General features: G+C 45.2%; 2 protein-coding genes across 25 annotated transcripts; both read left to right on the top strand.

Moving 5' to 3' along the window:
• Window positions 1-81: 81 nt before the first annotated feature.
• lenep (lens epithelial protein) lies at window positions 82-571 on the top strand. Its single transcript, XM_040165421.2, has one exon. The coding sequence runs from the start codon at window positions 229-231 to the stop codon at window positions 421-423; it is 195 nt and encodes a 64-aa protein (XP_040021355.1). The 5' UTR covers window positions 82-228; the 3' UTR covers window positions 424-571.
• A 170-nt stretch (window positions 572-741) lies between these two features.
• pbxip1b (pre-B-cell leukemia homeobox interacting protein 1b) lies at window positions 742-10072 on the top strand. Of its 24 annotated transcripts, none has more exons than XM_078094806.1 (12): window positions 742-1413; window positions 3054-3134; window positions 3536-3611; window positions 3766-3833; window positions 4171-4525; window positions 4691-4765; window positions 5399-5635; window positions 5806-5829; window positions 6384-6436; window positions 6772-6870; window positions 7033-7117; window positions 7425-10072. In XM_078094806.1, exons 2-12 carry the CDS (start codon window positions 3084-3086, stop codon window positions 8849-8851), a joined length of 2550 nt encoding a protein of 849 aa, XP_077950932.1. In that variant the 5' UTR covers window positions 742-1413; window positions 3054-3083; the 3' UTR covers window positions 8852-10072. The 24 variants fall into 24 exon arrangements, with proteins under 24 accessions (XP_077950932.1, XP_077950931.1, XP_077950923.1 ...); XM_078094805.1 differs by having other exon boundaries at window positions 7422-10072; XM_078094797.1 differs by having other exon boundaries at window positions 7033-7261.
• Window positions 10073-12974: the final 2902 nt, after the last annotated feature.

Genomic DNA, 12974 nt, shown 5'->3' with positions numbered 1-12974 from the left:
GAACAGTTGAGAAAACGCAGGATGTGAAGGGAGGCGGGCCAAGTTTGTTCGGGAGGTTATAAGTAGAAGAGCTAACCGTGCGGGGAATACAAAAAGGACCTCCGCTGCCGCACTGGCCCAGTCTGATGAGATTTGTCTGAGCTCACCTTCCATTTCTTCTCATCGACTCTCCAGCTTGTCTCTGCCTCCTTTTTTTTTTTTTTTTTCTTTTTCTCCCTGATCGGAGCAATGCATCCCCAGCGTCCTCTTCCTCAGGCCGTGCCCTCCTCCTCTATAGCAAAGAACCTGAGGGACATGGCCATGGGTCTGGGGAGAGGCAAGAACTTCCTCGGAGGAAACGCCACCTACGGTTTCATCCAGTCGGTCAAGGAATGCCTCTACTTCCTCCTCTGCTGCTGGTGCATCAAGGAGATCCTGGACTGACGGAAAAAGAGTGGATCGAGTGGTCAAACATAGATTTTTGCCTTTTCTCCATCGGCTCCTGTAGTGTAATTTCAACCAGCTTTTATTTCACCGGGAATGGAGTGTTTGACCAGTGGTGGTGGCAGAGCATTGGCAAGTATCAGTCCTGTCTCATATGACAACAAAACATTTCAGCCTAATTCATATGATTCAGTTTGTTTTGAATTTCTCAAAGCAAGGTTCTCAATTTCAGACTGCCGCTATTTCAATGAGGAATAGATGAACTACATCATAGAATTATTCAATATGTTGAAATATCTTTTTAATCTGTTTTTTCAGTGTCTGTAGGTTGCTCCCAGGAAACACACTTTTACAGAAGCTGCAAATTCTGATGACACACACAAGAGGTCAAAGTCTCTTCTGATCTGATCTCTTGAGGAATGGCAACCCTGATGTTGTGTAAAACACAAACTGGTGTGCGATGAATAAAGAAACTAATGGCTAGAAATAAAATTACCTTTATGTCTGTATCTTTGTTCATTTTGTTTTGGTTAGTCTTATGGTAAACATCCTGTAAAGCCTTTAAAGGTTTTTAATTTATTTGGCAATGGTGCATGTCTTTATATAGGTTAAATATAACCAAACAGGATACATTTATTAACTATATAATGTGAGAAAGAAGGGTATGAATGTCAATCCGGAATCAGGCCACGCAGGAGGACTAGCAGCGCTAAATGCTGAGCAGCGGGCTGTTATCCCATGTGACACACCCCCCGTCACCTGCGCGTGTCAATCAAAACGGAACCCTCGCCAGTGAAGGACCGTCATGCTGCAGTGCCATTGGTCGAACTGGAAGGCGAGAGGCGGGACAAGAGCCTACGCTGTCTGTGATTGGCGGAGAGGCGCGTTGCTCGCGCACGTTAAGGAGGCACTTCACAAGTTCGCAAGTTGTATGAGAAGAACCCAGAAGTGTCCGCTGTATCTGAGTCTGCGGGCTTTGAAATAACCACGGTAAGAAGTAACCGACTTATGCAACCGACTTTCCAATATGACGTGCAAAGTGTTTTATTATTATTTCCGAGGAGGGGACGTCTGTTCTGCTGTCGTTAGTTCTTCCGTTGCGTCACCAACGTCGTTTCGTTTACCTTTTCCTGTTTTGCTCGATTCTCCGTCGAAGTTTTCTATTTATTCATCATATATATATGTATATGTTTCTAGGTTTACCTCGCCGTGAAGTTGAATATACCTCCTGACCCCATCTCCATATGACATGATCCAGGCTTTCATTAATTAATGAGCCACATAACCGTTTGAACCGCCCGCTTTGTTGACGTCTATCATGCTGGAGAAACGTTCCTGTCCGACTCTCATGACCTATTTTGGTCATTTTTCCCCCCTGCTGAGACCAAGATAATACGACTAGCCCCTTACATTTCCTGCTGTGTTTGATATACCTTCTATTGCCTAGATGAGTTGGTTTAAAAAGGGTATTTTATAAACCGTTTCAAACCAGCTTTCCAAACCTGGAGCTTTACAGGTTGTTTATTTTACGTCCTCCCTAATGATCAGAGGCAAAAGAGGACAGACAAACTCTGGTCTTTTTCCTCTGATAAAAGCTCTCTGCTTTGTGATGCAGTCAAAGAAGAATGATGTCCTCCCTCCTTGCGTCTCCAGTCGATTCCACATTCGCTATATTTAGTCACTATCTATTTAAGCCATTCCTCCATACGCCCCACAATGCTCCGGGGGCCCTCGGCTAGAATCAGTGGGCCCCTCTCGGGAGCCGCTCAATTAGGAGACCTAAATTGCGCGGCCGGGAGAGAAATGAATTTGGGGGGGAGTGAAGTGTGTCATTACCCGGACGATATGGCGTACATGTGAGTGGTTTGCTCTGAGGAAAGCCAGACGACCCCAGTCCAGCTGATGCAATTGTAAATGTCAATTTTGTGTCTGCCGGAGTCGTCTCGGCCTGGGAAGGTACGGCTGTGTTGGTCAGGTGAAATCCCAAAGAATTGTGTTCATCCTACGGTAAAAAAAAAGTTAAATTCCATAGTAATTTATACAGTATTTTACAGTTGGACGGTCTGGGGGAATATATTAACCGACCGCTAGCTTTGAAAAGAACAGCCCGTTCTGCTGTCCGGGCCCCGCGAATGGCGTCGACCTTGGTTACCCGCGTCCAGTGCCAAAACCTTCCCCGGTTACTCAAAAGCCAGGGCGACTAAAAGGCCCACAACACACTCAAAATACTAATGGACAACTGAATTGTCCCAGTGAGCTGGACTTCCTGCACACATGCACTCTGTTAGTCACACACACACACACGTGGAGCAATGTGTTACAGTAGCTCCTTTTATCGGCCCAACGGGTTCGACTGAGTAGCAAAGGCCTGTATTCAAATCCTGCTCTTGGGCAAACAGAGGATGTAAATTTCTTGAAGCTGCAGCACACTCGCACTCTCGCCATTATTGTGGAACATTACACCTGCTCACTGTCGCTGGCTGGCGCCTCCATGAAGAGGGCCTTGTTATCGTTAACAAAGCCTGCAAATGAAACGGTCCAGATGTGTTTTAGTTTAGCTTGATTTTTGATCTGTTCATAAAATGTTGGTCATGGTCTCTGTTGTGTGTGTTTTTCACGTTGTGTTGCAGGAGTCGGACACAGCCTCCAAGGGGGGGGCCATGTCTGGTGGCAGCAGCGCTAACAACAGCTGGACCATCCTCACTCCCGAGGTATAAAAGGAAGGGGGGGGGAAAAAAGCATAGAAAGTCAATGTGAACGACCTAGTTGAAAATGCATAAAAGATGATATGAAAAAATACTTGTCCCAGTTGATTTTTCTTTTGGGTCACCTGGATATTAAGTAGGTTTTCTGTAATAAGACCGTCTTTTGTTTCTTTTCTTTTTTTCCATTTTTATCTACCAATCACAAATGCAAATTGCTTTAAGAGCCACTTGCCTGACAGCCGGTGACACGCTCGCTGCCTTTATTTAGAGTTGCTTCTCTCAGTCACTGCTGGTGCTCTGAAACATTCGGTCAACTGTATGTTCAGATTAGCCTGGATCACGCGAGCAATAAATGCAAATGTTATATGTGCGCAGTGTCCTTTGACCTTATTGTCTGTTTGTTTCAGGAGACTGTTGCTGAAACCCTGCGGCCATTAGCAGAGGGGACAGACAATCATGGAGGAAGCCTCACATCTGCCGCAGGTGTTTTGTCACAATATGTTATTGATTTTAGGATAATTTAGCCACAAGAAAAACATGGTTCTGAGGAACAAAACGATTTCATTTCTAATTTTTGACTTCCTTTCTTCCATGAGCGATGTTAAACTGCATCCTTTGTCTGTGTTTGCTGGTCCAGGTTGTGGGGAGAACCGGCCTGCCGACTGTGCACAGTCTGCAGAGGGGCTCCCTGTGGAGCGCCACCTGGTGAGACCACGGGACGCATCATTTTCTGTGATTTAATCTGTGTCAAACCGCTCAGCAGAATATTATGACTGGCCAACAAAGGCATTCTGCTGTCTTTTAGTTTTTTTTTTTAACTAAACCATACTTGAATTGAATTCTAAATTTCCTATCGATATAAATGAAGACCGTTTATACCATAGTTCTGAAATCATTGTGTGCATGTCCGAGCCCCCCGTCTCACAGACAATGGGCTTGAAACATCTGCTTTTCATTTAGGCTCGTTGTTTAAATTTAATCTCAAAAATGAATGTTCAGTGTAATTGTTAAGGAATTTTAATGCCACGATTTTTTTGCCGAGGTATCGAAAGAAGAAAAACCTGCAGAGCTAAGCGAAGACACAGAGCTACACCGTCCCGCCGCCGTCACCGACGCGTCCGTTCCCAGCCAGTCAGAGGGACTACCTGAGACCACGGCATCGACTTGCCCCGACGCGGATTCGTTTTCGGACTCCTACGCCCACGTGGCCCCCTCCCCGGATGAGCCCTCGGCCTCGCTGCCGAGCACAGAGACTCTGGGAGGGGTGGAGTTCACGCAGGAGGAAGAGCGTCTCGCAGAGGAAGGAACGCGGCATCAGCTGGACCGGGAGGAGCTACAACAGGAAGGGGAGGAGTCAGACCTGTCTGCTAAACCAACCGACTTATGGAAACAGGCAGGTATGAACAACAAGATTTGACTCTTTTCCTTGTTCGGTTAATAGTACAGTAACCCCAGCATCTGTTTTAATCATGTGTGCGTGTTTGCTAAAGATCATCTCCTGCCTCCATCCTTTCCGTTTTATTTTTTAGACTAAGCCGTGTGTACCATTTGTGTTTTTGAAGTGTACTTGGTGGACCAGCTGGTTATGGAATGGTTCAGTATCTGGGCCAGGAGGTTGTCTGGAGAGGCTGTGGTTGGTACGAAGCAGGGAGCACGATGGGACGGAGCAACCTTTTAGTTGCATGACACTCTGCAGAAGCAAATTGGCTTCAGAGGGACTTGGACCTCCAAACGTTTTTTGCATTGTGGTTAAAAATCTTCTTTTGCTCTATTGTGCATTTCTTTCTGTTCCCTTTGATTGTGCCTTTTGCGTTTTTATAATAAATTGTGATAGTCGCACATAGTTTGGAGACTTTACTGCTAGAAGTTCCAAAATGGAGCATTCCACTTTCCAGATGTTTTATTCAAGTTTTTAAGACTTCTCTATGCATTTTGAGGGAAAATAAGGAATGGCAATGGAGCAAATTAACCAGTGTGTCATGCAATGCAGTCTTATCTACCCATGACGGGTCTACTGTGGCATCAGACCGTCACAGCTGCTGGCCTAGATAACCTCCTTTTTCTAAATGCAAGAGCAAATATTTAGCCCAATAATATGCAGCTGCTTGAAAATAAACTATTCCAAAATTCAAATTGTGTAATGGATGCCTACACGTGAACAGACGCCTGCGGGTGCTCGTAGAATAGATGAAATCCATTGATGTCAGAGTCCAACATACTGACTTTCTAACTCTTCCGTCCCACTGCCACCGACTCCCGTGGGGATGCAGAGGAGGGTGAGGGGAGATCCGAGAAGACCGGCGAAGAGGCGGAGCCAGAGCTGAGGAGGAGGAGGTCTCTTTTGGCTGCTCTGGAGCGTATCGGAAGGACTGAGGAGGACGAGGAAGTGGAGGAAGAGTTCCGGCTGCCCCAACGGGGGGACGACGACAATGACAGCGGGTTCTCTGTGAACAAGTGCATTCTGGCTGTTGTCATTCTGATAGGCCTGGGCACCATCTTTTTCTCAGGTAGGCATCCCCTGACCTGACATGACCTGTGGAGCAGGTAAATGACCCATTCTGTTTATCTGCAACTGTATTAATGAATAGAAAAGGCCTTAACGTGTCAGAGGAAACTAAGTTATTGTAAGTAAACCAGACAAAGGTTGCTTTGAGACTGAGGTGTATTATTCCTGCAGGTGTCTTCATGAACCTGGATGAGGGTAGGTTATGTGTGTACTTGTTTGCAAATGCTTTGTTATTAGTGTGTTTGAATGTGCATGCTGAAAAATGCTGTTCTGCACCTCACACCTCTTTAAAAAGCCTTTTTCTTTTTTAATGCACTGCATTCAAATGTGTGTAAGCAGAGAACGAAGGATTTAGGAACCTTTTGTAATGAGGCTTACTTTCTATTGTTGAATGAAAACCTTAATAAGCAAGCAAATAATGATGAATGAGATAATAATGAGAATGATGGGTTTTTTTTCTAGCAAAATGCCAGATTTAGAACATCTAAAAAACAACAAATACTGATGGTTCAAATTTTGAGAGGTTTTCAACCAGCAATAAATATATAATCAATAATCTTTCACTTAATATAGAACACATTGTGTGTGTGTATATATATACGCACGAGGAGTACACATTAAATGATACAAGTCTTCAATGTTGTTGGGCAGTTGGAATTTTCCCTTTTACATGCATAGCTTGGCCTTGTTTTCCTCGACAGGGTTTTTATTTTTGCATGAACTTCACGCTTTGCATATTCTGTTTGCAGAGAGTGAGTATGGTACTATGGAGCAGAAAGGTGCAGAAGAAACCAGAAAACGGGTCAGTCTGACGTCAGAGTGTCACTTCATTTCTGCTCCTCTATTCTGTCTGTTCTTTCCTACTACTACTCATTATAAATACCACTTGTGTACCTAGTTTACAAGCACATCGAGTACCACCACATGAATTCTAAGCGTAACGTACTCCGCAGGGGAACACCCACGACACCGGCGACATGACTGTCAGCGGCCGACTGCTTCTTTAGCCTTTTATTCTTTCCTGTCTCATTTGACACGTACTGTTCTTTCACGTCTTGACGACTCAGTCTGCCGTTGTTCATTTGAAGAATTCATCTAAAATCCTGCCCTTGTGCTGTGAATGCAATTTGTTGACAGGAGTGGCTTAATCCTGAGGTTCCTCCGCTCCCAGTAGATGCTGACAGTTCAGAGCTTCTAAATAAGCAGCAGATTTCTTTGCTGCAAGCCCAACTTCAGGTGTGACTCCATTCTGTCTCTCACCATATCCCCCTCCTGTTTGTGTGTGTGTGTCTGGGTGGCCACGGTTTAGCTTCTATGCATAAATGTGTCACTGAGTTTGTAATATTCTCTACGGGCCTATTTCTTTTTTTTTCTTTCTTTTTTAACAACCAGGAACAGAAAGCGGAGCTAAAAGTAGCAAAGCTACAAGCTGACGAGGGAGTGAAGGAGCGACTGCAGTGGGAGGAGATGGAGAAGGAAAACAGTAGGTTGAAGAAAGAGATGGCATCTCTCCCTGTCCTTCAGAAAGAGAACGAGAGGATGAAGAGGGAGCTGGAGAGTGTCCCGGCCCTACAGAGAGAACTAGAATCACTGAGATCCACTGTGACTGAATTGAAACTCTCTTCAGGTACAAAGGGATAGAGGGAAGAGGTAGGGAGGGAAGATGTAGAAGGGTGACTGTTATTAGACTGCTATGGAAAGAGACGTATGTCTACTCATTTTACTGTGTTTAATCACACTTTAATGATGAGTTTTTTGTTCTTTTGCCTTTTGTGTGTTTCCTTTAGCAGCCAGCGAAGCGGCTCAAGCAGCTGTGAAGTCAGTCACGTCGCCCCCCAGTGGTCAACCAGGGAACGGCAGCCAGGCCTCAGCCAGATCTAAAGAGAGACAGCCTAAGAAGCCGTGGGATGATCAGAGGAAAGATGTGAAGAAGGATCGCATAGGACAGAAGGAGTTGAAAGAGGGAGACGCGTTTGAATGGAAGGAAGGAAAGAAAAGAGAACGCAAAGATGACGGTAAAACAGAATGGCAACAGGGCAGTGAGCAAGGAAAGTTTGACAAGGAGAAAGAGAAGGGAGGTAAGCAAAAGCATCACGGTGAGGAGACAAAACAATGGAAGGACAAAGAGAGGAAGAAGGAAAAGACTGGCAGAGAGGATGAGGGGAAGTCATGGAAGTATAAGGAAGGGAAGAAAGAGTGGATAGAAAAGAGTGAGCGAAAAGAAAAGGTGGCGGAAGACTGGAAAAAGACAAATCGTGAGAACAGCAAACAATGGAGGGGTGAGGAGGAAAAGAAGGATTGGAAGGTAGGGAAAGACCATGCAGGGAAGCACAAGAGCAAGGACGAATGGAAGGGAGAGAAGGAATGGAAGAAGGGGAAGGATGTCGTTGAAGCAAGTTTGAAAAAAGATTGGAAAAAGAAAGGTGAGAAGAAAGACGGTGACTGGAAGAGTAAAGACGGCAAAGCAGGGAAGGGAAAGGATGACCGGAAGCAGCGGGATGAGAGCAAGAATCATGGTAATGAGAGGAAGCTGTGGAATGAGAATGAACAGAAGAATAAAAATGGGAAAGCCGAGCGGAAAAAGGCCGAAGAATCGTGGAAGAGAGGAGGCGAGGGCGATAAAAAGCCCGACGGAGACCGTAAAAGGGACGTATCGAGCTCCCACACCCACAGAGACGAGCACAAGTCCAGAGAAGGGCACCGGTGGGGGGACGGCGAGCTTCCTCACACACACAGCCGAGCGTCCCCGGGGCAGCCAGAGTACTGGCTCCAGCAGAGGCTCCGCCTCCAGCGCCGCCCCAAACCGCCGCGGCAGTGCGGCTCGGCAGAGACGTGCGCCCGCGCCGAGGGGCTGCTTCCCGTCCCCTTCCCCGAGTTCCGGGCCCTCCTCCAAACTTACCTGGCCAAGGCGGAGGAGGCGGGAGTGGACGCGTCCGAGAGGGAGGAGCTCGACAAGCTGGCCTCCGAGTTCTTCCGGGACGGAGTCTTTGCTCACGACCAGACGAGCTTTCGGGAGTTCGTCGACAACCTGGAAGATATTCTGGAGGACCTGGTGGAAGGAGACGACGACGCGGGAGGAGAAGATAGTGAAGCAGAGGATGAAATGGAGGAGTTCGAAAGAGAAGTGATTGAAAGGTTTTCAGCGCCGGGAGCTGCGGAGAAAGTGGGGGGGTCCAAAGGGGAGTGGAGGAAGCAGAGTGGACCAGGACGTGGCTGAAGTGATGGCTTAAAGGAATGCCTGACCTATAAAAGGCCATTTATTTCTCATAAATTACTCTTTACTTTGCTTTCTTGAAGGAAACATTCTTTTTTTTTTTTTTTTTTCAATTGAGGAAAGTCATGATGTTGTTCTGAGCTTCCTTCAGGAAGTCAAGGTAACCGAGTTGTGAGTAATTGATAAACAAATGGCCGTTTTTGTGGGTGAAGTACAAAAGCCGCCATGACGGATGAGGGGTTATTCAAAGGGAACATTTTATATTGGACCACCAACGCTTCCAAGCCTACATTTATCATCCTGTCGCCCTTTTTACAGGATCTCGTTTGGCCTCTTCCACGTGCCCAAGAAGTTCAACTCAAAGGGTTTTGGGGTCATTTTGTATTTTACTCGTGCACACGCAGTAGAAGTTACTAAAGATTGTGCTTTTCAAATAACGTTTTGAGATGAACTCAAGACGGGAGGAGATAAGCTGCTACAGATATTACTGACGCATAATGCATGCATTAAACTTGCTTTAGTACATTTAAAAACTCCACATCTGTACAATTTGCAACTGGTCCCCTGCCGCTAAACTATTGGGATGCAGAAATAGATGCTGTATAGTCTTCTAAAAACACACCTGGGCCTCTGCGAGCTGCACTGATGACGTCCTGTCCGTCCACTGGTTCTACGCTGTACCTGCCGTCTTTATGTACGCTCAGCCCATAATGTCAGACCTTTAAATCCAACGTTTCTGGAAAGGGTTATGTGAGCTGCTAAATATTTTGTGTTTAGAGTAGTCTGCATAGATTTTTGTTTTGAATGTACATAATGCATCAAAGGCTTTTTTAAACTGTGCAGAAATATATAATTAACTTATTTTACATAGGTGGGAAATTAAATAAATACACATAATTGGTTGGCACGTAAGATATCGACATGTTGAGCATGTTTCTTTTCAGGTACAGAACCCGCGCGCACTGAGCATTTTCTTACATTTAATTATAGTTTCATCATAAGTGTGACATTTGTCTTAACTGGTTAGTTCGGTCACGGCTCGTAGCTTACCAAAAAATCCTGTTTTTCTTGGCGTGTGTTTACACGATAATTTATTAACTCCAGGTCCTTCAGCCTCACAGAAAGTCTCCTGTTGCTTTGTGGCTGCGTAGAGAACTTTTCTTTTTAGGATGTTGACTCTGTTGCTGTTTCAAGAGCACAATAATAAAGATCCCTGTGATATGATAACTGGCTTCTGTCTTTTTATCCCCGCCTTTGCCACATGCAAACATCTTCTCATTGTTTTACCCACACTGATCCAAGGTTACACACACACACACAGGCTGACATCCTTTGTTTTGTCCGTAGTGGAGGTTAACGGTGTAATCCGTTAAAAGCTGTTACTTATTTGCTGACAGTGCAATTGAACATGAGTGATGTATTGCAGTGTGTCCTTCGCAGGTGATTCTGGGCCTTTCACCTTGGATTGCCTTTGCCTCACTGATGCAAACTTCTCTTCTGGGAACCTTGTTCTGCCTTTTTTCTTATAGTGTATGTTCCCTGTCAGTGGAGGGCTGGCGCAGTTTGTGTCTAGTAACTAGAATACTGGCCTATAGTTCAATGTTGAACCTTATATATTTTATTGGGCAATTTACTTGTGTTGAATACTTTGGTTCGTGGCTTCTACAATTGTGAGTTTAGCATTAGTAGTCGGTGCAAATGGCATTATTTCATTTACTGAGGTGGTTTAAAGATAAAATGGCAGATTCAAATGTATATGAAAAAGTAGAATAATAACAAACCGGTGTGTGAGATAACGGTTCAAATTGTTTAAACATTTTACATCAAAACTATCCTCGATGTTTATGTTTATATCTAAGCCCGTCCACTGAATATTTTGAAAACGCTGCACTGTAATAACGGTGGTAATGTCCGACACGCACACACACACATTGCAATGTCTCTCAGATCTACTCCTCCGTAATGAAAAACAACCTAATGAACTCTGTGGAAGGAGTTTTTCCCTCATACTTATTTTTTTGTATTTGCATGAAGCATTAAAAGCAGAAATCATTTGTACCCACAAGGCCATCTAGAAATTGAAACAGACCAAACAAATGCATCAATCATAAGACGAGCAGCAGCATCGGCCCATGAAAAACCCTGAGGAAGGGAGGAAGGCCAAGGGAAGGTAAGGAGAAGAAGACTGCAGACTGCTGTTTTAGGTCTGTGTGTGTGTGTCGTGCAGCGGAGACAAGAAAACTAGTTAAGGGGCCGTTTGGATGAGAACACCATTGTTCTTGTCTGCACTAATTGACTCCCTAATATGCCAATCGAGCACATCCTGTCAGAGCTTTGGCCAAAGTAACATAGCTCTTTCCGAGATGAAGCCCTAGAGGCTCCTTCTCAGAGGTTTTTGCGACGTAGACGTTGTAATTATATCTGATTTACTGCTTGCTTTGTGCTCTTGCAGCTTTTTGCTCGCAAAGCAGAGAGAAAATGGGACTCTTGTCCACGCATTGACATGATCGGAGCAAAAACGTGTTTAACTCTTCTCAACTGGCATTGTAAGTTTCCTAAATGGGGGGCGATTCGTGCAGCCATGTCCTACCAGAGGACACTCAGATTGCTGCTGACGTCAATCACGTCATGGAAAAAAGGTCAGTGGTGTTTGGAAAACGTGGTTTACATTTTTACCGACTGCACGGTTCGGAAAACAGAAGCTGTAAATATTTAGAGGGATGTGAGTAAATGATTTGTTTGCTTCACCAGAAGACGTTGGCTATAAAAAGAGCAGGAAGATTCAACTTACTCGCACACATACCTGAGTTGGTGAGTCTCTTTTGTGTTACCGGATGTAATTCTCGCCATAGGATCTGTGACTTGTTAGCAGATTTATCTGAAAAAAGTATCATCTGACATTGGCCCTCTTTTTTCTCAGACCGTATAATTAACTCTCAGTCTACTTGTGTTCAAAAGGCCTCCTCTGTTCTACTTGGGCAGATCGTCTGTGGTCATACTGTACTTCTGAGCCAAATAACAGGCCTTGACACGATTATTTTACTCCTTCCTGTGATTCAGTGCACGAAAAACAATTGAATGTGTCATAAAGGCCCTCCGGAGACTTCAAAGTTAGTCACGCCAGTCTTGGGTACATGCGCTTGTGACGTCATGTTAAACTCAGAAAAAGCCCAGAAGGTAGAAGGTCACATGGCCCATCTCATTGCAGCGAAGCAGTTGAAGTTCCCCCCCTTTGGCCACCAGGTGGCGACAGATCTACTGCTCGTTTTTCCCAAATCACAGATGCTGAAGTTGCATAATTTAATTCAAACCGGTGTAGGTGCCTCAGTCTCACCGCCCCGCGCGCGCTAATAACTCACTAATAACACGTTCGTCTCTGCGGCTCCTTTAACATCTCATGTATCAAACGTCTCTCTCGTTTTCCTGCAGAACGCCGCCGACCCCGCTGGCGTTGACCAGCTCATGACCTCATTGGACAAGGACAGTGATGGAGAGCTCAACTTCATGGAGTTCTGGCAGCTGATTGGGTCTCTCGCCAGCAAGCGTGGGGGGTTCAGCCAATAGTGCGCTGTCCTCGGATCCAGTCGGATCTGTTACAGTTTCGTGCGTGTAACGGACTTGTCCGTGTGCCAAACCTTTTGTAAAAAAAAAGAGAAAACAGCCAAATGGAAAACACCCTGTTATTTTTTGTCTGCGCCTCCTCTTCTCACCAACTGTGTGAGAGAATAGTGATGAAGAATTTGCAACATTTGCCAAATAGAAACCAGTCCTGTTTCCCAGACACACACACACACACACACACACACACACACACACACACACACACACACACACACACACACACACACACACACACACACACACACACAGAGCTGCTAGTGTTAGGGAGTTGCACAATGTGAATACTTTGTCGGAAAACTGTCTGTTCGGGTGAGTGGGTTTGTATTTGTGTGTGTTTGTGCTCGCATGTGTGTAGTGTATCACTGCCGTTTCTAATCACTGTAAAACGCATCATGTGATGTTTCTAACCTCCATCTAGTTCCCACAAACAAGAGGCTTTTTCCCCTGTTGGCAGAGCGGGATTTTTTGTTTCAAGCTGGAAAATAAAATGAAAACAGTTTATGAA

The sequence above is a fragment of the Gasterosteus aculeatus genome, chromosome 20 (assembly GCF_964276395.1).
Source record: "Gasterosteus aculeatus chromosome 20, fGasAcu3.hap1.1, whole genome shotgun sequence".
NCBI lineage: Eukaryota > Metazoa > Chordata > Actinopteri > Perciformes > Gasterosteidae > Gasterosteus > Gasterosteus aculeatus.
This window is presented reverse-complemented; position numbering and strand designations above follow the sequence as displayed.